Source organism: Colius striatus, chromosome 4, assembly GCF_028858725.1.
Source record: "Colius striatus isolate bColStr4 chromosome 4, bColStr4.1.hap1, whole genome shotgun sequence".
Classification (NCBI taxonomy): Eukaryota; Metazoa; Chordata; class Aves; order Coliiformes; family Coliidae; genus Colius; species Colius striatus.
This window is the reverse complement of record NC_084762.1, coordinates 76,594,666-76,619,914: the sequence shown is the minus strand read 5'-3', so window position 1 is coordinate 76,619,914 and position 25,249 is coordinate 76,594,666. Positions and strand designations below refer to the sequence as shown.

The 25,249-nt window shown below is 38.4% G+C and overlaps 1 protein-coding gene across 1 annotated transcript; it reads right to left on the bottom strand.

The window, feature by feature from the left end:
- On the bottom strand, positions 1 to 25,227 carry DCAF13 (DDB1 and CUL4 associated factor 13). Its single transcript, XM_061995232.1, has 11 exons — positions 25,099 to 25,227; positions 23,024 to 23,223; positions 20,392 to 20,499; positions 18,598 to 18,687; positions 17,679 to 17,834; positions 16,898 to 16,975; positions 15,071 to 15,153; positions 13,022 to 13,186; positions 10,808 to 10,943; positions 2,053 to 2,216; positions 1 to 1,237 (listed from the first exon to the last, which is right to left on the bottom strand). The coding sequence occupies exons 1-11, from the start codon at positions 25,166 to 25,168 to the stop codon at positions 1,150 to 1,152; spliced, it is 1,338 nt and encodes a 445-aa protein (XP_061851216.1). The 5' UTR covers positions 25,169 to 25,227; the 3' UTR covers positions 1 to 1,149.
- Between the last annotated feature and the right edge of the window lie 22 nt (positions 25,228 to 25,249).

Genomic DNA, 25,249 nt, shown 5'->3' with positions numbered 1-25,249 from the left:
AAATTTTTTGGTGCATCAGCTTGGGGCAGGAGGGGTGTAGTTACAGACTGCACAGTACTGCAGAGGCTTAAAGAGTCCTTTTGTATGGAAGATGTTAAGCAACACTTACAGTCATTACGTATCTCATATTTCTGCAAGAGAGGCCTTCAGCCTAGAAGGCCTAAGTGAATTCCACCATACTTTTCTGATCATCTTAGTATCTTCAGTAAAAAGCTATCCAAAAGTCTATCCCAGTGGAAGAGCAGCAGAGCATTTCCCAGACAAACACTGAAAGAACTTTAGGCTACAGGTACAATGTAAAATGTGAAGCTTTTAATTTTTTTTTATATAAACTTAAAATAGAAGGCTTATGATAAATCTCACCTAAAGAAGCTTCTGTGTTTTATACAATTTCTATCATCCCCCATCCAGGTCTTAGAAATTTTAAATAACAGATATTTATTAAACTATGTCACTATTAATGTTAGTCACTTCAACAGTCTGTAGTTTTCTGAAGTCACATAACAGTAATCAAAGATACAGAACAAAACTATAAATACATTTACAGATGTATGAGAATCCTGTTGAATTCCTTTTAGAGAAAACAAAATTGATTTATTGTACTGCAGAGTAAGTATAACATAGTATATTTGTCAGTTGGAATAACCGAGATCTAGTCCATTGCCTTAAGGTCACTTGTTTATTTTATTAGATTTATTTAAAAGAAAACCCACTAAAAAAATCCAGTATAAGGACAACTGATTTTATAACTGTATGGCACACTGGGGTTTTTCCCTCTGGCAAGTCTGAATCTGTTTCATCCTTCTTTTGTAGTAACAGTGCCAAGGAGTAGGATTTGAACTACAGATAGCCTCCTCCACCAACTACCAAGTTATCTGCTTATATCAAAGGGTCAAACTCCGCTGCAATACACAGCATTAGGCCATCACCATCAGACAGGCAAATGTCAATAAAAGATTATAGTGCCAATTCTTATAACCAGCCAAAGTAGACACTGGCTTGAGAAATCAGAGCGTGAATATCCTTGGAAGAAAAGCCACACTTCTGGAGCCATACACTGCCTTACCAATGTCCATTAAATCTTGTACAGCGGATTCATTAAATAGTGACATTTTCTTTCACTGGGGCACTTTGTACATGTGAAGACAATTATTTTACTACTGCCACAACGTGCTTCTTCCTCTCGGACACAATTGGCACAGATCCTGGTTTGCTGTGCTTACGACGATTCAGTTCCCTGGAAACAAAAAAATAGGAAAAGGAAGTTCAGTTGTCAGAAGAAAGATTTAACAAATACTAGCTTCCTCCTTAAGCTACTAATGGAGATATCCTAAAATTAAAAAAACAGAAATTGCTCTGCTTTTATTCATCAAAAGCCATGTACTTCCTCTTTTGAGAACTGTCTCTTTGAAAAATAAACTTTCCTCAACTAGTCAATTTTCGATTTAAAATCAAGCCTTTTCTTGGGAGCTCAGCTTACTTGCTTTTCATGTCAATAGGATTTGCTGCTCAAGTTCATAGTCCTTCAGATGAGAAAGATGATTAAAACCCATCACTTTTGTTTTTATTGTTCTTTTAATGCTACTTTCTGCTCCTAGAAATTCCAATATGGCAATGATCCAGGTGAAGGAAAACACTCACCCTGGATTCTGACATTAGGAAAACAACACCAACTCAATAAAACAACCCCCAAAAAACCTCAAAACCAAACCAATAAAATCCTCCACACACCCAAACCAGTCTATTCTGTTTCCATTGCAACGCTGCATCATGTCATGCTTAACAGAGCACTTTGGCTCCCTCCAACATGGTATCTGCTGCCATTCCTTCAGTGCACTTTTGGGAAGCAGACAGTCCTCACTGTTACTAGCGCTTGTCTGTGTTTTCCTTAATATCGAAAGTTAAGCAATCCAGTAGTTCTCGATCACTTATTGAGATGTTAAAAAGTAGCTCAGGGTTGTTCCTCCCACACAATGTAGTTCTATCACTCCTACAGTACTGCAGTGATGCGTTTTATTAAGATGAAAACAAAGGCAGAAGAAGACGACATACTTTCTCCGACGAGCTTCTCTCATGATACGTTGTTCCTTGATTTGGCAAAATATACTTTTAGGCAAGTGACGGTGCTGAGCTATGCGTCTGATCTTTGGGTGATACTGGAACTTTTCCTTCAGCTTCTGATTGTAATTCATAGCTGCCTTCTCTCGTGGTGCAAGCTACAGGGAAAACAATACAGACAAGTATGTTATAAGAGAATAGGGATTTAACTACCATGATTTTCTCTATAGAACAAAATTAACTTTTAGCTCCAATGGCTTCCCTCTATTAACATGGCTGTAACCACAGGAACTTCAGAATCACAGTAGTTAAGAATTAAAACTCTACAACTTTAACAACACCTCAATGTTCAAACACGACACATTATCACAGATTCAAAGTATAGTGTGGTAATTGAATTTACTTCCTGAAAATCAGCTTTCAATGTGAACAGAAACAGCTGACAGTACAAGCTTTTTATCAGTCCGCCTGCTTTCGTTAGCTTTGCTGATGATCAACCATTGCTGTGAAAATGCGGGCATTTTAATCACTAGCCAGCATCAGTATAAATGCTATAAATGAATTATCTTCATGAATAGCTTTGCAGACAGTTTTTTAGGCGGCCTAACTCTTACTCAGTGCCTTGATCCATTAAGGAGCACAGTGCGCATATTAGATTTCAATTATTAGCTTGACTATACGGCACACAGGGAGTTCCAACTTTCATCACGCAGCTAGAAATATCTTAGTACCACAAACACAAAAATATAGGTGAGCTAGTATTACCATGACAGACTTTGGTTTTATCCAAAATTATGTCAGAGCCACCACTAACAACACTGGAAGTGAGAAAGCCTTTTCCAGGCAACAAAACTACAGAAGATTTTTCTTTTCCATCTAAGCATTTCCTTTGGTCCTAATGCCTACTTTTCAAAAGGAAAAAAAAACCCAAGAAAACCTGTGTGTGCTGTGTTTCTTTTTAAAGTATTCACTGCTTCACAAGGAATATTAACCTCTCTGTATTTTGGATTTGCTCTGATGTCTGGGAATTTCAGATGCACTTCAATCTAGTGAGCTTTCATATAAACAAAAACTTTATTAACATTAAATATTAACAGAAGATAATTCTATCCTCTTCTTCCTACCCTCTCAAACATACCTCATACCTATAATATTTCAGACATCTTAAAAACCCTTCATATTTTCAAACACACAGCGGCACAAGTCTTTTACCCTCCCACATTTACTTCATCCACTGCTACATGCACTTAAAGTAATAAAAGCAAAACAATAGTTCAGACAACTTCTATTTTTTCAGCTTTGTAAATGACTCAGTTTCATGAACTTCTTGCTTTCTCAAGAAAAATCATAACCAGAATTTCAAATGCTAATAATTCATCCCCCTCCCCCAACAGCAGTAACAAACAAAACTTTATTACATGCACAAACTCTGGAAATTTGATCTATAATACTACGAAATATGCTTCTTCCCCTCTGAAATCAGCAATTGGCTACTTCTCCATCTGGAGCTTAGTTTTAGAGTAACTTCTGTTGGAATAATTAATGAATTCTGAAAAAATAACTATCGTACTCAGATTATTTTGATCTAACAGCCTGAAAGAAAGCATTAATAAAACAATTTAGGACAACAAAGAAACCACATACCAGATGCAGCAAAATTTTTATTCAGGCATCAGATACACAACACTCTTTGAACAACTTGTTCTAGCAGAAGGTGCCCCTGCCCATGACAGAGGAGTTGGGACTATATCTTCAAGATCCCTTTTAACCCAAACCATTTGATGATTCTGTGATAATATTTCTGGTTCTCCACACCCTCTTATTTGTAAAAAGCAAATCCTTCTGCTTTACTTACATTTCTCATGACCTCTCAAATTGCAAGGGAGTAAATTTTACAAATCTTAACATACTTACACACACACACTCCATCCCCTCTTTATGGAATTTCTTTCTAGTGAACCAGCCTGAATAGCTGGTTCACTCTCAATAAATCCCAGGTGTTTCCACTCTACAGAAAACTGCCAACATAATCCAAACTAAAGAGCTTTTATTTTAATTAAATGCAACGATTTTGCCTTAATTTAAAAAGAGCAAATTGCTGCCGATTTAGTATAACCTTGACAATTCTACAGACAAGAGGTGAATCTGCAAATTAATGATATCTCCAGGATATCTTATTTAAAAACTTAATATAGATTAAGAGGTGGTTACGTTTCAGTCTGATTCCATTTTTGAGTAATGTGGTACTACAGAAAGGCACGTAGCTGGTGACTTTCCATCCAACGATCAAATGCCAACACCAGGCTGTGCTAAGTGCACCCTCATCTACATGATGGTAAAAGAAAATTCTACAGTAATGACAAGTATCTGTCTGTCTGAGAGAGATATCAGACGGCTAAGAAAGCAGAGTGCAGTAATGCACTGAATTCCAACCTCTCTCTTGCAAGTCATTTTACAAAGGTCAGTATGAGCAGCTGAAGGGAACAGCATTACTTTCCATTCTGTTTCGAGCTGGAGAAGCTGTTGTAAACACAGCACAATTTATCAGGATTAGAGATTTTATTTGTAGGAGCTAGAACAACCTGTAACATAATAAACTAGGATTTATATGACATCATGAGGGAAAGATATGCTCAAAGATAATTTGACCATTTTTTTATACACTCCAAAAGTGAATGTGCAACTTCCTTCCTATATGAGGCAAACAGAAATTATGTGGCAGAAAGACAGATGATTTGTGCTGTTACCACAACAATACTTCACAGGAAACATCTAAAGTCAAAAAGGGGGAAAAGGATCTCTAAAATGCAACCAAGTTGTTGGCAATAGGAGAACATGTCCTTGACTGAAGTGCCTACACCTCTCTCCTCCCTCCAGATGACGCTGGCTCGGTATTTTTCCCTTCTAAGCAGAAGGAAGGTAAGCATTTTTCCAGAGCCCTGACTGAAAAGCTAAAATCACCTTTAACAACAACTCTCCTTTCAAAGAGGGTTGTATTTGTAATGTGTAGTATTTTAAACTCCACACTGTTGGACTCCTGTAACTCAGCACAAGAATATGAAATGGCCATTTATCTACCCTGTCCAGGTTGCCCTTCTACGTTAGCGCAGACAGAATACAGATGTAATACATTTTTGGAATGAAAACGTATCCCAGTAGTTTTCTACGCCAGCATTAGCAATTTTCTACACTACAGTTTGTCTTTAAAGGTGCTGAAACATCTTTCTAAATTTATTTACAAAGTTTATTACTCATAATTTCCTTGGACAAAAAAATCTATGGCTTCTTTACATCTAAATGAGTAACAAAAAAGAAACATAATCTACACATTACGAGCACAGAGTCATAACTAAAGGAATGAAGACACAAGTGCACTGAAGCCCAAAATCACTATAAGAGGAATGCCACATCACACAGTATCTGGTACTGGTTTTTATGAGACTTACATCACAAAATGGAACTGCATACTAGAAGCAGGCTGAAAGGATATACCATTACTTAGGCAGTTTTGATGTGCTCCTGCTAATGCATGTTGCTAGATCAAAACCAAGTCTCATAACTGCACTTTCTCCTATCTTTTTCAGTCCTTACTCTAAAGTTGTTATTTCTGCACCTTGCAAGTAAGCGTCAAACAATGCTCCACTACTGTTACACTCAATCCTCACACTAGTTTTACACTTACTGAAATAAAAATTGTTCCCAAGCAGAAAGTTTTCTTCTGTGCTGTTCAAATTCCTAACTACTTTGGAAACATAACAGAATCAAACTTTGTAGCCATTACTCACACAAGTAATGTTACTAAGCATTTGTACTCTGAACTGTAGGTGTAGTTTTTTTTATGATGTGTCAATAGACTGAAGAATAATACAGCTTTCTGAAGTTCTGCTGATGGTTTCTTGCTTTCATTACCATTTAAAGAAAACCCCAATCTAACCCTTTCTTAGTCTTAATTAGACCAATACTAGTCTACTGAAATCTATTGCTACTGCTTTTCCAGCCTCTTCAACTCAGATGGGGCTCCATTTTCCTCTTTTCCTCAAAAGCCAGTCATTTACCTTTTCAGAAGTCTCAAACCTCTCAAAGAGCTCAAGTAAAAAAGCCTCAAACATACTTAACATTTCATATTTTATGCACAGTATTTGAACAGTCTGGAGTATCTTGAAAACCTTGTTTAACTGAGTCTTTTGCTTCTGTACATACAGAGCTAGATGTTTATTGCTTGAAGTCCTATTTAATAATATTTATTATTTAATCAACTTGTATTAAAAAACCTAAACACTGCAAACTATTTTAAAGCAACTTGTGCAGTAGCTCCAACGGAGAGATTTGGGGTTTTGTTATTCCCATGTAAAACCCATGCAGACTTAATTGCCAGTAGAGTGGAGACATAGTATGCCTCTGGCTGCTCCAGAGACCTCTACTCTTCCTGTAATGTTTCACTGATTTTCAGTAATGATTGTGATGCCAAATACATTAAAAAACAAAAGATGCATGTCAGAACTGATGACTGCTAGGGTAAACACTATTCAGAAATCACAACTTTCCAACTGGATAAATGCTCATCAGTCACAACCTAAGTACTATATATTCACTACAACTTCCTTGGAACGCTAAAAAACAGTAAGACTAAATACTCATTAAAGAAAATAAATGTTTGATTACCACTTTTCTATCTCTTCCAGGATGCTACTTTCCATCCACTCCCATCCGAAAAATATCCATCTGTCTAAAAATACAATGTATTACAAGATGTTAGCATTCTATCTGAAATACAGTGACCTTTGGATGAGTCACTGAACCAAATCTTCCCAGTGAAGAAAAACAGCAGACCAAGCAACTAAATGTTTAAGACACGTTCTGACACTTCCGACAGATTTACTGAGCGTTCAGCTTTGAATACTCAAAATGTTAAAAAACCAGCCACAGACATTGGAGAACTGGACATCTATAAAATGAGCAAGCATATGTCTATGAAGATAAGAACACTAATCCCTAAAAAAGAAGGAACGGATACTAAAGACAGACAGCAGAACCTGAAAAATAGCCATTAATAGTTGCAATGTTAAGAATCACAGGAACTATCAGGTTGGCTCAAACAAGGATTGACACAGTTGCCTGAATCCGAGCAACATTTCCAAGGTGTATCCAAGAATGTGATAAACTGAAAAGACTCCAGTCTTGAATTCTACTAGCAACAGTTACTCTCTAAACATCTGAAAAATAAAATCTCACAGTGCTGCTAAAAAACAAGTTTCAGACACTTTAGTAATTTAATATCCAAACTCGATGTCTTGCTAAATTCAAGGCTTCAACAGTACCCTGCTTGAACTCACTTCCACACAAGATCTGGGGATGTGAAACATTATCTCTTTTTACTACAACATAATTCTTTACAAGTCCACCAGCATCATCAATGTGACATGAAAGCAGTTTTTCTACATCTTTCACTACATCCCTTATGTAGTTCTTCCTGTACTTATAAATTATTTTTCTTTTTAAGATGTCTTTTGATGTTGCAAGGAAGTTTTTTTAAGATAAGATGACAAGTTTTGTATTCTAAATGAGATGTCTTTCCATTTGATAGTAAATAACCACACAGAAACCAAACAAAAAAACCCACAAACCCAAACCAAACCAACTAACAAACAAAATCAACCTGAAAATCCTACACGCCACTTGACCTGTGTGTTACATGTAGCTATTGACTTAGTTCTCTTGGGAGCTGACAGCCAAAGAGCTTTGACAGAAATGCTTACAAACCCTTATACACTTGCCTGCTGCAAAAGCTGTATTTGTGGGATCCCACAACAGTAGAACTGAGTCGTACACACAGGCTCCCAAGAGGCACATCACGCACCAACACTGTACTTACAAACAGAAAAAGAAAACAAAAGTACAGGCTATTTCATGTTGGGATTCACTGTCAGGTCAAGGAACACAACGGTTTTAATGTGGAGATTGTATCTAATACCCCACAGTCACAATCAGCACTGCATTTTTCAGGTCAGTTTTCACTGATGCAACTACTACAGAAAACAGCATAATGTCACCACTTTACATTTTCAATACTTAAACAACAGCTAAGTTATTCTTTTGGTAGTTGGGTTTATCTGTTACTTCCCAGAGCCAAGCATCCTTACTCTTTCATAAGAAAAAATGTCAATGGCATCTAGTAGTCAAGAGTGAATTTTCTGCTCACACCTGAAAATACTAGGAAACGCTCTGTACGAAAATGGTATTTTGGACATTCTGTTTACTCACTTGTCCCTCACACAAAGAACCCAGAGTAAAGACACATGTCAAAAACAACAAACAATTCTGTCAGAGATAACACATTCTCTCACTAAGCACATGGTGAAGAAAAAGAATATTTCAGCTAATACTGTAAAATCTGATGAAAAAGGCATTGCCATGAGCATATGGATACAACAGTAGGAAAACAGGTAATATTTCTGCCCAACACCACATTGTCTAAGAAAATTCAACTTTAAAGTTAAAAAGTGAAGTCTATAATGAACTTTGCTGAGTCCTTCAAATTGGCAATTATAGGGCTGATATTTAAATGCTTGACTGAAGGATCACATACAAAAATCCCAAGAATCAATTCAGAAGAGGGGAAAAAATAATAGTATGCTCAACATACTATGAAGTTCCATTAAAGAAATGGAACTTAAATAGCAGGTTGTATCCACAAATACTGTACAGGCTACAAAATTGAGGGATATGTCATCAGTAGCTCTATAACAAAGAAAAATAACAGGACTTCTAAATACCTATGGTGGGCCATGGCTAAAGACGCACATGATGTTTTGACTGTGTTACTCCATACCCAGTGCACCAGACTGCACAACAGTACATGAATTATCCAATTCTGCTCTGTAGCTGTAAGTAGTCCTTCCATTGCCATTTACCTGCCATCTCTCCCAGCTCCACTGTACTTCCCTTCTAGGCAGATACTTTCACTTGATGGAGCTTCAGGAAACCACAAGCAGCCTCAGATATAACTATGCAATAGATCCATTCCCTTACTGTACACTTTTCTTCCCTGAATTAGTTTCCCTTTCCTCCCCCCTCAATCTTTCACATGATCAAGTAGAAAATGCCCCAAGCATTATTTGGCAGCTGTGCTGCTCAGAAAAAGCAATGTAAGCACCTCCAAAATACATAACAATATAAAGCTATGCAAAGGGATTATTCCCAGCGGACAAAGTGTCAACTTCATTCTCCAGAGTCGCTCAATACTTTGCAGATGAATATATGCAAGTGGTAACTGTAAAAGAACATTTGGCTTTGTCTATACATAAACATTTGAACAAGTATAACTGAAAAGACGTATCTAATTAGACTGGTGTCTGCTCCTACTAGGAACACTTCAACTAAACTGACTCACATTCAATTAAATGGACTTCAGATACCACAGTAGTGTGCCCACTTGGTATCTGAGTTACACAGGTTAATGACAATCTCAGTTATGCATCAGTGCAAATGGTCTATTTTTCTATGCACATGCTTCTCACAGAATGTGAGAACCAGCATGTGAACCAGTTGCATGCCCATCAACATTTCTAAAAGTAGTAACCCTAAGCTTCAGCAGAATGACTTATGTATGGCAAATCAGAATTTATTGCTTTTTCTTTAATGCAAAAGGATATCTCACTTGTAGTACCCAGGTGAAAAACTCTTAAATCTAATTAAGTTAGAAATCATGATTATTGTTAAAAAGACTCCCCAAGAAAGGTCACATTGTGTATCAGTAATGAGGTATTTAATATCTTTATCAATGATCTGGATGAGGGGATCAAGTGCACCCTCAGTAAATTTTCTGATGACACTAGGTGCTTGAGGCCAGGAAGGCTCTTCAGAGGGACCTGGACAGGCTGGAGCAATGGATCAAGGCCAAGCACATGAGTTTCAACAAGGCGAAGTGATAGGTCCTGCACCTGGGCCACAACAACCCCAGGCAACACTACAGGCTTGGGGCAGAGGGGCTAGAAAGCTGTCTGGAATAAAAGGACCTGGGGGTGTTAACTGAAAGCCAGCTGAATGAGCCAGCAGTGTGCTCAGGTGGCCAAGAACACCAATGGCACCCTGGCTTGTATCAGAAAGTGTGACCAGCAGGACTAGGGAAATGACTGTCCCCCTGTACTTGGCACTGGTGAGGCCACACCTTGAATACCATGTTCTGTTTCAGGTCCTTCACAAGGACATTGAGGTGCTGGAGTGTGGTCAGAGATGGACAAAGAAGCTGGTGAAGGGTCTGGAGAACAAGTCTGATAAGGAGTGGCTGAGGGAACTACGAATATTTAGCGTAGAGAAGGCTTAGTGGAGATATGATCACTCTCCACAACTACCTGCCAGGGAGGTGGTGGGAGTCACCATCCCTGGAGATATTGAAACGAAGCATAGGTGAGGTGCTGGAGGGATTTGGTTTAGTTAAGTGATGGGCTTGGCAGTATGAAGTAAGTAGTTGGATTTGATGATCTTAAAGGTCTTTTCCAGCCATAATGATTCTGTGTACATATTTTATTATTAGTATTACTATTATTATTATTATTATTCTAAGCTGCAGCAAATGCCACGAGCTGCACTGTGTATGTCACTTTTCAAATTAAGTACCCATGTCAAACTACAATTTTACATTTTCCCTTTATAAACAATTGTTTTTAAAGTTGAATAGGCTGACCAGTTGCAATAACAAAAAACTAAACATCTTGTGTTGTGGTAACAAAAAGCAAAATGCAATTCTTACCACTCCCAGCTTTTCAGAAGCATTAGCTTTCCACAGACGAATATTCATCTCATCTGAGCCACACAGAATATATTTGTTATCTGAAGTCCATTTCACAGTGATGACGTGCTGCATTCGTTTTGTATGATATACCTCCCTAAGACAAAAAGAAACATTTTTAAATGACTTATCATCACTTTTCTCACCATCATTACCTTTCAAATAGCAGGAAGCATTCTGTTCAAAGTATAATTTTTAATGTTGTTCATGTTTTTTTAAAAAAGACAGATTTTTTTAAACACTGTGCTAATCTTAAACCTATACAGATAGATATCCCAACAAATCATGATAGTTGGACTAATATAAAGGATCACCTAGGGCAAGATGTTTTTTTATTAAGTGCTTTCACAGAAATTATAGTAAATAGCTAAAGAACAGCTCTTTTTGCAAAGCATGCCACTGCTGTACAATATTACATGCACATTATTTGCCCACAGACATCCAGTTCTGTTTAATCAAAATTTACTAAATTGAATCAGTTTCACAATAACTCTTATTTCTTATGGCTAATCAATTTCCTAATAAAATAGAAAGCAATCAAATTTCAGAGTTTTTCAAACTGACAGGAGATCAAAAGTCAAAACTGGGTCCATGCTTAGAGATACTTTTTACTGCCCTCTGAGTTTCCCGAGTGGGATGAGATCTTCCATTTGGAGACTTTCCTCCATTACTTTGGATTAATTTAAACTGCACATTTCTGAAAAAGCCCACTTCTAAAGAATTTAAATTGACAGTTTATATGAGGTTAAATACTTAATTTGTAGAACTTCTTCCTCATTAGATTTATGTTCACCACACAGAGTGGGGGAAAAAACGTGAGATAAAGAGGAAAATTCCTTTCACAGGTCTTGGCAACAATCTGCTATGAAGTGAAATAAAGCCTTTTACTGCTGCATTATGTGGTCTGCAAACTTCTCCCCAGTGATGCACTTTAACTTTGCCTATTGTCACTTTTGTGAACATCACTATTCCTTAAAAAGGAAAATCTGCAGAACATAGGAGCTGCTACCATACTGTTTAATAATACAGGATTTTAAAAAAATCAAATAAACAAACAAACATCAAACCCACAAAGGAACTGCAATATACAATTACATTTAAAATGTTATGGTAGGACACAAAGAAAATGAAAGCTACCTGTAGATTACATATAAAGGGAAAAGTAAACAGACCCTCTCAGTCTTTAATAGAATACAGGAGCATACAAACAGTTCCATTGAATAATGCATATGTAAGTGTGACAATCAATAATAAAAATATATCCTCAATAAATATTTCAACATTTCCAACCCCAAACTGCCTAGGACTTGACCTAGTAGCTACTTTGGGGTTAGGGCAGGGGGTGAGGTTGAAGAGAAGGTGGCAACTAGAAGTAAAATAAAGTTAAGAATAAAGAAAAGAGAGAAAGAACTGACATCAGAGAATAATGAAGGTAGGTTTATGAAGAACAAATGATACCAGACAGATCTGATAACTTGCTTCAGTTTTCATCATGGAGACACGGTAGATTCAATCTGAACTTCAGCAAAATATTTAATACACTGCCTTATGAAATCTTATATGAAAAACTAATTCAAAGTGAACTGCATTCAAAGCATTGTCACATGAATCAAAACCTCGTTAACAAAATAGGAGCAAAAGGTAATAAGCACACTGAAACAGCTCACAAAAGTGTTCCAAACTGAACAGAGCAATTCATACAACAGTGCTTTTCACGTAACATCTTTAGCAATCACCAATATAGGATGAAGACAATCCCCAAAAAACTAAATGCTACAATGTTGTAAAGCATTGCAAACTTAATTGGTGAAAGATACAGTACAAAGTGAACTAAAAGCATTAAAGATATAAACAGAGGGAAATAAGGTGGGATTCACCTTGGTAAAATACAAATTACTACATTCAAGAACAACAATCCACTAATTTTTAATCCAAAATTGAGGAAGTACTGCTATCTATTAAGCAGAAGTTCTACCTTAATGCGTACTCCAGAATGATCTGTCAACTACATGACCTGTCCATCTCAACTTACACAGAGAGTAAGATTTCAGTACTCACAAGACAGAGGTGATGCTCCAAAGAAGATATTAATGAATTAACTAAGAATTTTGAAGCCTAGACAGGAAGGTCACAGGAACAAATGACAACAAGACAGAAAAGTGTGAAGTCACTCACCTGCTGTGACCTTTGTCTACTGGAAAAATGCGGACAGACTTATCAAAGCTGGCAGACACAAATTCTTTCCCAGTGGGGGAATAATCCACATCAAGAACTGCAGAGACGTGATCCATATGCACTGTCACAGGTGATTCAAGGAAGCGCATATCAAAAGTATATAAGCTTTAAAATAAATACACCAACAGTTCAGTATCTTGACAACTCCTAAGTAAGTAGCACATTTCTGCTGAACAGCTACATTAACCATACAGAAACCACACTTACAGAAAAGAAGGGCTTGGAAAAAAATTATTACCCAAAGGCTTTAGCTGTTAGATCAGACTTAGGTTTCTTGCTCACTGTCAAGGAACAGATAGTCTCTGCTATTCATCAACTATTCATGGATCACTAATCAACCCTGTTCCTTCAACCAGCACACTGTCCTCCTTTACTTCATCTTCAGTATATAACCTGACAAACCTCTCTGAATGAATACACCAACTGCAATGCTTCTAAATATTCCTATATTGAGAACTACTAGTAATTCAGAGTTGCCAGTGAAGTGCCCATTTGACTGGTACCTTTTCCTACTGCCTAACTGTCTTTAGGCCAGACAATGTAGGAGTCCAAAGGAAGCTTAATCCCTTCACATATGGAAATACTAGTTCAGCAGAGCACACTATCTTCAGAAAAGTATTTTATGAAAACTACACACACAGCTGCTGGACCATAGCTGGTTATCTCTTAAGCACTTCAAAGCCCAGGTGAGATCAACCTGTACTCCCTTTGAATCAGGAAGCCTACTGATACATAGCAAAGCAGAATAATTGAGTAGATCATTACTTTGCCTAGCATCGGTGAGAAAAGGTGCTTCACAGACAAAGCATTTAATGAAACCTTCTTAAGACACTATTTAATAGAGCTACTATATTCAGATTTTTTTATTTTTGCAGGTTTCTCCACCCTCCATGCTACAGATGAATACTTAACTGGAATTAATTCCATGTCTCTTATTCAATAGTTTACTGGCAACTCTTGCTTTTTCCTTCTAACTTCCCCAGGGAAAAAAAAAATGATAGCATCATATTGAAAACCACTACTCCATATAATCAGGTAACACTTGCAGGTGTCTTTGAGTTTATACTAATAGCTTTAGTTTGTAAGAGGACAGTTGCCCCTGACAGTAACAGCTGTCATTTTTAGTTTAGCAAGGGGAAAAAAAATAACAAAAACCACAACACACCAACAATCATACAAACAAACCTATTAAGTAGCCTGGTAGCCTTTCAATACCATTAACCCTAATAGGTGAAAAGCAGTACATTAGATGCAACACTCAATTTCAAGGTCTGGGCCAGCTTCCATTTCCCCAGAAAATCAGCCTTAATATAAGTGATAGAATTTCTATATTCTAGAAAAAAGCAGTGATCTATTTTTAGATCACAGACTTCCTGGAAAAAAGGATATTAACTATATTTCGCAGTGGCCTAGTTTTGAAGAGCCAGCTTTTTCAGTATCAGACTGTTTACATGAATTATATTGTTCAAAAGTAAAAACTCTGAGACACCGAAAGGACAAGCATTGCAGTCTCTGGAACTGTTTTACAAAAAATTATATTCAATTTTTTTTAAGAAAAGTTCTCAGCAAAACAGTTGATCAGTACAATATATCAAGCTGCAGATGAGATGGCAAGGAAATAAACACTTATATTGCCAGAGACTGGACCAATAGTGCTTATTTTTCAAGTCACGTTGCAAGTTACACTTGCAGTGGTTCAGCTCGATTTTTTTAAGTTACAGGGTTTTTTACACCCAGGTATTGAAATATACCCACATATATATATACACACACATATATACAGACAGAGAAAGAAGCACTCTATCATCATTTTAAAAAATTTTTAGAATCAGGGAGCCTATAATTCTCTAGGTAATTACTTAAGTGATTCAAATTTAGAGTCTGAGTGGGTTTTTTTTTATTTTATTCTATGATAAATTACCAAAATACAGATTAAAACCACAACATGTTCAGGATTATAAAAAAAAAAAAAAGCAAGGTCACACTTACTTGTAATCTTCATTTGCTGCAGTAAAAACAAAAGCTTCCATGGGGTTCCAGCACAGTGTATTTGTCCTCATGTTCAAGATAACCTGAAAGACATTTACACGTTGCTACCTTGTTATAGGAAGTAAAATACTCACTATAGTTCAAAACTTCCTGTATCACCAGAGTCAAGTACTTTATAGGTATGGAATTACAGAAGAGGAATAGTGACATGATAGAATGTTCCCTGAGCACTGTAAGAATTGGAACTCAAGAACTTCCTGTCCCTCATTATATGCCCACTGCTTCGTACAACACAGCAACTAAATTTTCCTCTGTAAGTCATATTAGAAGTAAATTCCTCTAAGTGGTCCTTTAACACATAAACACGTTAGTAGTGAACATGTAAACCTGGAACCTGCAAAATTATCATTTCATCATATTTACAGGAATCTTTAGTTATCTATAAACATGCCTAATTAAATGGTTATTTCAAGGGATATAGTCATTAATTGATGCTGTGAACCAGTGTTGGCAAAACTATTACATCATTTTGATGCTCTCCTAGTTATTACTATCCTGCTATTTAATCTCTGAAATTGCGGTCTGTGAGTTGTCCAGGACAGTTGTTATTTCTTCTTGACATACCAAACAATGTATGTAGAAGTTGCCGTGCTGTAACTTATTTCCTCTACTGGGAGGAAGGCAGCTGATAGCAGCCTAGTAAGATCCTTCTACTTTGCTAACAGTGGACTAGATAAGAGGCATTAAGAAGCTGTATGTCAGATATTCCTACCTTGGGGGACAGCTGTGACAGTAACAGCTGGGCACTGGTGGGAGATGGGGAGGCAGGGCTGTACTTAGAAATACATCCCAGACAGGATGTCTGACATCAAGATGTGTCATTACAGAGCAATTTATTAATATGTTGAATAACTCTAAACAGGACTTTCCACAATGCTCCAGGCCACCCGTAATCCTACCTGAAAATCTCAAAGTTTGGGTGTTTAATACTATGGTACTCAAACTAATTCTTGCTGTCATCTTACTATATCAAATATAAATTTACATACATATTTGTACAATTACAACTTTTACGATAACAAACACAATCTCAAACCAAATTAATAGTGGTGAGACCTCTACTAAACCACACTCCTCATATTGTGATTCTATGCATGTATATTCTCATGATTCTCATTCTCATCAAAATGAGCAAAATACTGCTCATTTTCTGAAACTCTATGAAATCCAGAACTGAATGTTATCAGATGTCTAAAATGGTCTCTACTTTAAAAGGTGACCAGGCCATTAAAAGGCCCTGTGTTTATAGTTATGTGACAACCAGAATTCATTCAGATTTCAGGACTTCTGAACATCTTGGCTAGGTGCATATGGACGGAATTATCTGCATGCAAAAGAGAGAAATATATCCTTTCAAAGGTAGAGCCAGGATCTCCAATGGTGGAAAAGAAATGCCTTAGAAGTTACAGTGTTTCCTTCTGGCAAGGAGGAAAAAAAATTATTTAAAAAAAAAAAATCACAGACAAAATGCAATACAGGAACATAAAGTTCTTATTGTGAAATTGCTGTCAGGTCAGGCATTTTATCAAGAATTACAACAGAGTGAGCATGACAGCTCACTGGAATGCAGAAAAGGGCTCTGCAAACTCTGCATGGTTTAAATTCCAACATTAATTCAAACTCAGTTAAAAGATGCAAAACAAGATGATGAAAAACTCAGTGAAATCACAGTTCAGTGCTTCCCTTTCTCCATCACCATCAACAGTAACACATTACTTACATATTCAGTATGACTACTAGTGCCATAAGCTTTGTTAAAAAGATTACCTTCTTTAATGGAGTTGATTTTCTCATATCATATAATACAATATTTCTGTCAGAAGCACAGCTCCCCAAAAGGTATGTCTGGAAAACAAAAAAGAAAGCTAGAGAGTTTGGTCTTCTAAACAGCTCTAGAGTATGGTTGACACTTTACATTAGATATCCAACTTACTTTACAAAGCTGGTAGTCAAATAGTTCCCTTTTCAGTCAAGGAAATACATTTATCATCCTTTCTGTGCAGCTAATTATTTAGCACAAACATTTTAAACAGTTTCCCCTGTAAGATTCAGAATCCATCCAGTCTTCTCTACTTCAAAAGTAATAAGCAAATCCCCAGAGACATCTCATCCAGGAACACAGCCTGGCTAAGAGGTACACAGGACATGCTGTAGAAGATCAAATGCAATTGTTCTGTCATGGAGTGAGAAAGAAGTCTTGGTCACAGAGAGTACAGTACTGGAAGAGATGAAAACTCCACAGCCCCAGAACTGTTATTCTATTCAAATGAGGTACAGAGTATGTATTGCTATGGGCAGAACAAAAATCCTCCTCTGTTTTAATTTCTCCTCTCTCCCACTAACAGAAATATAAAAATATGAAAATATAAAGTAATATGTTCCAAAACATAAAACAATAAAACACATCTATACATCCCCCTAAATGTTATGTAAAAACATACATCAAAATCTAATTTGAAGAAAGCTGCTTAAGATGGTGTGCATAGAATTGAGATCTTATAATGATAAGAAAAATATTGATTCCCAATATATAAAATGGAAACATTACCTCAATGGGATTAAATTTTACACTGCTTATGCTATCAAAACCCCACGTCAGGGAACACATGGGACTTGTCCTTTGCTCATCCCAAATGTCCACTTGCTGGCCACAGGTTGCAAAAACAGCTTCCTTCCAGTGGTGATCAATTCCCGTATACACTGTCTTTAAAAGAAAAACCAAAACAAAACCCCAAAACAATTTACAAAACAAATTGTATATATACATATGCAAATATGTTGTCACAAAAAAGATTAACAAATCATTGCATCTTAAGTCTGACATGTTTTTATTCTTTCATATTATGGAAAACGAAGTCACCACTGCTACCAGAAACAGTCTTGGCTGAGTTTAAAGCAAATAATGGAAATTTTAAGGATATAACTGCAAATTTTCAATGTAGACCTTATCAGATTCCATACAGAATAACTAAAGAGTTTCAAACAGTCTCTTTACAAAAAGCATTTAATGTTGTTCTTAAAACAAGCTTATACTAATTGAAAGCAGTGAAGTAAATATCTTTTAGTCTGCTTTTGTCAAAAAGACAAAGTTAAAATTTTGTACTGAATGGTTATGAGATAATGGCAAGAAAAGAAAAATCTAGTGCAGATTAAGCACTGAAAACACACATCTGAAAGGATTATAAAATGATCTGACTAGTTTACAGGAAAGAGATTATTAGCACAGACAGATCTAAGTAGTCTCTGATAGCATTTGAGATATTCCTTTATGGTTACATGTAAAATAAACACAGTAAAAACTTGAAGATACTTTAGAAGTGCCATTATAAAATTTGATGCCATAACCTTACAACCCATTACGACAACAGGTGATATCAAACTATTTCCCAAGGTAATGCAAGATAAGAATTGATTCAAACTTAATTCAAAAGAAGAGACATAGGAAAAACGCCACATAGATTTACTACCTTTCCAAGAATTGTATGAATTGGTTCTTCTTCTTCTCCATGTTCCGGGCTCTCCATTTTCCACTGCTTCACAGTTTTGTCATCGCCGACCTGGAAATATTAGAGACAGCATATATGGTTTGACATAAATGTATTCTTTACTTTACTAGATGTGCTTTGCAATTAAGTACAGGCAGTCTTTCTTTCAAAAGAGAACAGTCTTTGACATGCACAGAAGTACATTTCTCTCTCCTGCCTATTCACTGTTCCCTTCTGTATCTCCAACATGAAGATTAGTTCTCCTTGTCATAATATTTTGCTAGAAAGTGAGAAGGTACATGTACATCGTCTGGAGTTAACACTCCTCATAGCAGCCCATATGGCACCGTGTGTTGGATTTCAGGCTAAAAACCAAGCTGATAAGGCACCGGTGTCTTGGCTACAGCTGCGCAGTGCCTGTGTGAGGTCAAGGCATTTCCCCCACTTATTCAGTCGCCATCCCTGCCTCCTCCATCAGACAACAGGTAAGGTGTGGGAAACAGTCTGGAAGCAGACACAAGCACTACAGATAACCCATACTGGCCAAAGGAGTATTCCATACCATGTCTCATCAGCTCGACAATAAAAACTGGGAACTGGGAGAGAGGAGACAGTGACAGGCCTCCAAAGTGGCTGCTGCTCAGACCCTGGCTGGGGATCTGATGGATTTTCTGTTAGTCATCATTTCCTCCACCACCACCTTTCCTTCACCTGTTCAACTGTCTTTATCATGACTCACAAAAGTTTTCCAGTTTTAACAATACTTCCAAACAGGAAAAGGTGAGCTGGAATGATGATATTTTTTAGGCTACATTTAATGATTTATGCCTCAGCTCATGATCAAATAGCACCTTAAACTGCAAATTATCTTCTGGAAGTCATTTTCGTGAGCATGTAAACAGTCAAAATGCACTTTCCATCTCAGCTGCTCCAGTTGCCTGTTCCTAGCACCATGCTACCTCTTGCACTATAACAGCACCAAGTGGCATGGCTGTGTGGTAACCCAGATCAGGCAAAAAAAAAAAATAGCTATACAAGCTTAACTTCCTTTTCTGACAGCACTACCACCATTTCCTCTTCCCCTCTCTCAATTTTAAGGCAGATGGATTCTCATAAGGGGATTCTAATCTGCATCAATTTTTTGCTACGACTTCCCCTACATCCTGGTATGCTCTTCAGAAAAGATATGGTAGTGAAAATAGCTCTTTATGCCCAGTTCAAAAGAAGCAAAACCTCAGGACGCTCCAGTCTTCAAAAGCAATTATTTTTATTAGATCAGCTTAGAATTGTTTTAATGCAAACAGGAAGACATACTATTGCCAGATGATTTGCATGGAACTGACTCAGTTCTGGCTGATATAACTTATTAAGCTTAATTAACATGGAACCATTTTGATTTATCAGCTTATCTTTACTCATAGTATACATAAATGATTACTCTTTTAGGTGTACTCTTTTATATCTTTCAATGAACATAATCCATCTACTACTATAATGAAAGCCAGTTTATTCCAGCTTTAATTGCATGACCACCCATTACCAATTTTCCGGTATTTATCCCTTCCATAGTCGAATAACATTCACATCACAGCATCAAAAAACCCAAACATTAGGAACAGAATGGCCAGGTTACCTGACATATTCAATAAAGGTATTCACACAGTATTTAAATACTTTACAAACTAGAGTAAGTAGCTGACTGGAAAACAGATGGTGACTAGGGACTCTGTACTGAACTAACTATGCTCCACTGAACTAAGGAGACATTATACTTACAGTAAAGAAAGATGTGCCACAGAAACGAGCACACATGCCTCGAACAAAGCCTTCATGGGCTTGTATAGTACGAATACACTGTCGTGTGGTCAAGTTCCAAATTTTAACCTGTTAAAAATAGAAAAGTACACTGCCGTTAAAATTTAAGTTTCCTACAGCCCACAACTGCAGTTTATAATTTAAGTACAAGAGATCACACATGTTTCAACAAGTGCCATATCTGGCTTGAACACTGGCTGTATACTTAACATATTTTTGTATTACCCAATTTCTGAACTAGATTCCTTACTAAAAGTTCTATAAAAAATGAAGTCTTCTTAATGTACAGCAGTAAAACTTCTTCAAGGGGACAAGAAGGGTCATGTTGGTAGCAAAAATCAATCACTATGGACATCTCCATCAATGGTCTGTATCAGGGGACAGAATGTACCTGCGGCAAGTTGGCTGATAACACCAAACTGGGAGGACTGGCTGATTCCCCAGAAGGCTGTGCTGCCATTCAGCAGGATCTCGACCAGCTTGAGAGCTGGGCAGAGAGGAACCTCATGAGGTTCAGCAAGGACAAGTGCAGAGTACTGCACCTGGGGAAGAACAACTCCATGTACTAGTACAGGCTAGGGATTGACCTGCTGAAGAGCAGCTCTGCAGAGAGAGATCTGGGAGTGCTAACCACGAGCCAGCAATGTATCTGTGGCCAAGAATGCTAATGGCATTCTGTGATGCATCAAGAAGAGTGTGACCAACAGGTTGAGGGAGATTCTGCTCCCCCTCTCCTCTGCCCTGGTGAGGCCTCATATGGAGTTCTGTGTCCAGTTTTGTGCTTCCCAGCTCAAGAAGGACAGGAAATTTCCAGCACAGGGCCACCAGGATGATCAAGGGACTGCACCATCTTCCTTATGAGGAAAGGCTGCAGGAACTGGGGCTGCTTAGTTTGGCCAAGAGGAGACTGAGGGAGACTCTCATTAACATTTACAAATATCTAAATGGTGAGTGTCAGGAGGTCGGGACATCCCTGTTTTCTATTGTATCTAGTGACAGGACAAAGGGTAATGCAAAGAAGCTGGAAAACAAAAAGTTCCATTTCAACGTAAGAAAAAACTACTTCACTATGAGGGTGATGGAGCACCAGCACAGGCTGCCCAGGGAAGGTGTGCAGTCTCCTTCTCTGGAGGTCTATACAACTATATATAACTATAACTATATAACTATATAACTATATAACTATATAACTATATAACTATATAACTATATAACTATATAACTATATAACTATATAACTATATAACTATATAACTATATAACTATATAACTATATATATATATATATGTTGTTATCACCTTGTTCATTCACTAAATGTTTGACATTTAGAGCTGGAAAAGAGAAGGCCTATTGAAGTTAACAGAGTAAGTGGATTGGTCATTGGTCTTTGAAAATCTTTATCTATGGTGTTTTTAGCTAAGTTTTCTTAGAAATGAAAGATCTGAAATAAAAGTACAACTTCTATCAGCAAGACTTCTAATACCTTGTTTCTGACACACATTCTTGTACGTGCTTCTGTGTTGTATTTAGGTAATTGAAAAGACTTTTTAGTAGGACATTGGAGCATTCATTTAACACTGAACTAAGAGGGAAACTATGGGAGAAATAGTAATGGATTATTTTACAACTGTATTTCCAACAACCTATAAAGCTGCAACAGGCTGCTTCTATTAACCTGTCAGTGTGATTAAGCAAATTTCTCACCACCGAGGTCTCCATTAAATCTGGAACAGTTGTATACCTGAAGAATAACTTGGATAATCAGCACGTAAAGAAATTGCTTACGTTTCCTATCTACAACAGATTAAACTACTGCCTATGTAAAGGTGAGGCAATAAAAGGGATGCCATAGGAATATGCAAAAAAGCCATATGCTCTGCAGAGGTACCTCCAGTAGGAGGGAGTTGGACTTGGTTGTGAGCTTTGGAGGCAGAGAGAGTGAGCAATGGTGGGCACAAACTTCACCTCTTTTCAGGAAGAGGAGTACTCTCTCAGATAAGTACAAGGTACCCCTTGACAGGACAAGGGCTAATGGGATGAAGCTGGAACACAAAAAGTTCCATTTAAACATAAGAAAAAACTATTTTACTCTGAGGGTGAAGAAGCCCTGGCACAGGCTGCCCAGGGAGGTTCTGGAGACTCCTTCTCTGGAGGTCCCACCTGGACACATTCCTGTGTGACCTGATGATCTCTAAAGGTCCCCTCCAACTCCCACCATTCCATGATTCTGTGACTGTAATACTCACTGCTCCCTCCCAAGAAACTGAACATCACACCTTCTGCCCACAACTGAACAGCTGAAAGCTGCTGCCTTTGTGTGCTAGGAGATTATAACCTACAGTTAGAGAAACACTGTCCCAAATTGGGTAAGTTGCACTTTCTGAGAGAAGATAAGGTATCATGCTGAACAAAGACACAAAAGATAAGCATGGGGCATTTAAAACAAAACAAGATCAACAAAAAAGTCTACAAAAATCCACTGAGAAAGAAAAAAAGAAAAGGAGGGAGGATGAAAAAAAGAAAAGGAGGACAAAAAAAAGAAAAGGAGGAAGAAAGGTCCCTTGTTTGTTGTGGTTTGTAACTGCAGCTTACCTCTCCATCACAAGCTCCAGACAGCACTGTAGACAAACTCTTTGGATGTTTGGCCATGCAATTGACTCCATCTCTGTGGCCATCAAGTGAGCTAAGAAAGGGTTTTGCAAACACACGTTCTAGCTTTGTTGCATTCAGAGCTCTTGTGTACTCCCGTGGAACCTCAAATGGATGCAATGCAGGATCATAGTTTCTTGGAACTGCAAAAGGAGTAACACACACATTAGAAACTCACTATATGTAGTGTATTTTAAGGTAAGCTGAACTCAGAAGCTCTTTTACAATTTTGCTGCCATGGGATAATTTTCTGCAACACAGAGATTTTTGCCATTCCTACAGTTTTGAAACTGATCTGTGGGATCATTAGTATGTTCACTTCAGAAGCTTGAAGTGGATAAAATCTGAAATAACTTTGAAATTATTTTGTGTTATTTTAAGAGAAGATACAAATGTACACAACAAACTGGAACTGCAGATACCTTGCAACGATAATAAAAAAAAAATTAACAACAACAAAAAAAACCCCACACTCACAACAAACCAAATACCATCCTCCTACCACTAAACTCTTTTAACATATACAGAAAGGATATGACTACATGGACATGCAGTTCAGCTCTCTCACTCAACTGCAAGTTAGCCCTGGCTCAGATATGAGACTCATTAGTTTCATTAGCTTCTCTGCTAATGGCATCTGGTTTCCCAGACAGAAGTGTTTACAGCAAGGATCCCTCTGCATCTGCCTGCAGAGATATACCTTATAATAAATTGAGAGAGACAGTGGATATTGACATTGGGGTTCTGGCTTTTGTCTCTTCCATTCCATATCATGTAAAAAGCCTGAAAACTCAGTAGAGCAATTCACAACAGACCACTCATTGTGAATTGATAATTAGTTCAGTCTACTGTTTTCCAAAGACCATTTGATGCTTATTAAACTCTCCAAAATCTCTGAGGATATGGAGTTGAGTATCACTCTGTAATGTGACAGAGACTTTAACAGCCTACAAACAAACCCCATGTACAAAACTAGGATATATTCAGCTCTTGCCCCAATGGGTAACTTCAATAACATTTTTCCATGTGGTATATAACCACAATTGACTAACTAGAAAATGTTAGTTACGATGCTACTTTGCACAGCACAGCCGCCTGCCTCCAATTCAGTCAAATAATGAAGTACATGCAATTTAAAATAGCATGGGTCTATTGTCCTGTTCAGAAGAGTTTGATTTAGCGCATCCAACGTGCCCAGAGTTTTATTCTTGCTCTTTCTGGCAAATGGAGGTCATTTTGCAAACTTTGTTTCTGACACTAAACAGAAACTAACTCTTATTTCTATGCTGTTACAGAGATGAAACTGCACGATGGTGTAAGATCAGTTCTTTGGAGGATGAGCAGAACAGAGCATGGAGCATCATCATCTCATTTACCAGGCTGCAGCAGCTGCATCTAAAAACGTGTGAAATTTACACCAGTTATGCCAGTTTTATGAAGGAATATACAATAAGCAGGATGAGATGTACCAGGAAAGAAACTGCAGGAAGGGCAAAACAGTGCTGAGAATAACCTAGGTGGTAGTAAGAGCCATCTCGGAGTACCAGCACTGTGCTTAACTCCCCAGCTCCACACTCCGGCGTTTCCAGACTGCGCTCTGGTCCCGAGAACGCCCCCATTTCAGCAGTCGCCGGCCCGGACAGCCACTGCACGCAGCGCCGCGCCTCCCGGACCGGCACCCGGGGGCCTCGCCGGCAGGAAAGCCCGAACCGCGCCGAGAGCCGCACGGCCCCGCCGGCGCCTCACAGCAGGTCCGGCCCCGCCGCTACGGCAGAGCCTGGCGGGCCACCGCGCGTATAAGCACGGCCGGACCGGCGGCGGGAGGAGGGCAGACCACAGCCCGCAGACGCGAGGCGGGCCGCCGCTGGTGGGCACCCTGATCCGGGGGCGCCTCAGCAGCGGAGCGGGGAGGGGCGGGACTGGCGGAGCCCTTAGCGCCCGCCTCCCTCCCTCCCGCCGGCCCGCCGCTGCGCGAGGCCATCCCGGCCGGACCGGCCCGCCCCGGGCGCCCCGCTCACCGCGCTGCAAGTCCAGCTTCGTCTCACGGACGTAGTCATCGGGGTTGCGGCTCAGCACCTTGACCCGCATCCTCGCCGCCGGACGCGCCGCCGCTTCCGCCCCGCCGGCAGCCGCGGCCCGCGTGCAGCCTCACGTGACCGGATGCGCCGG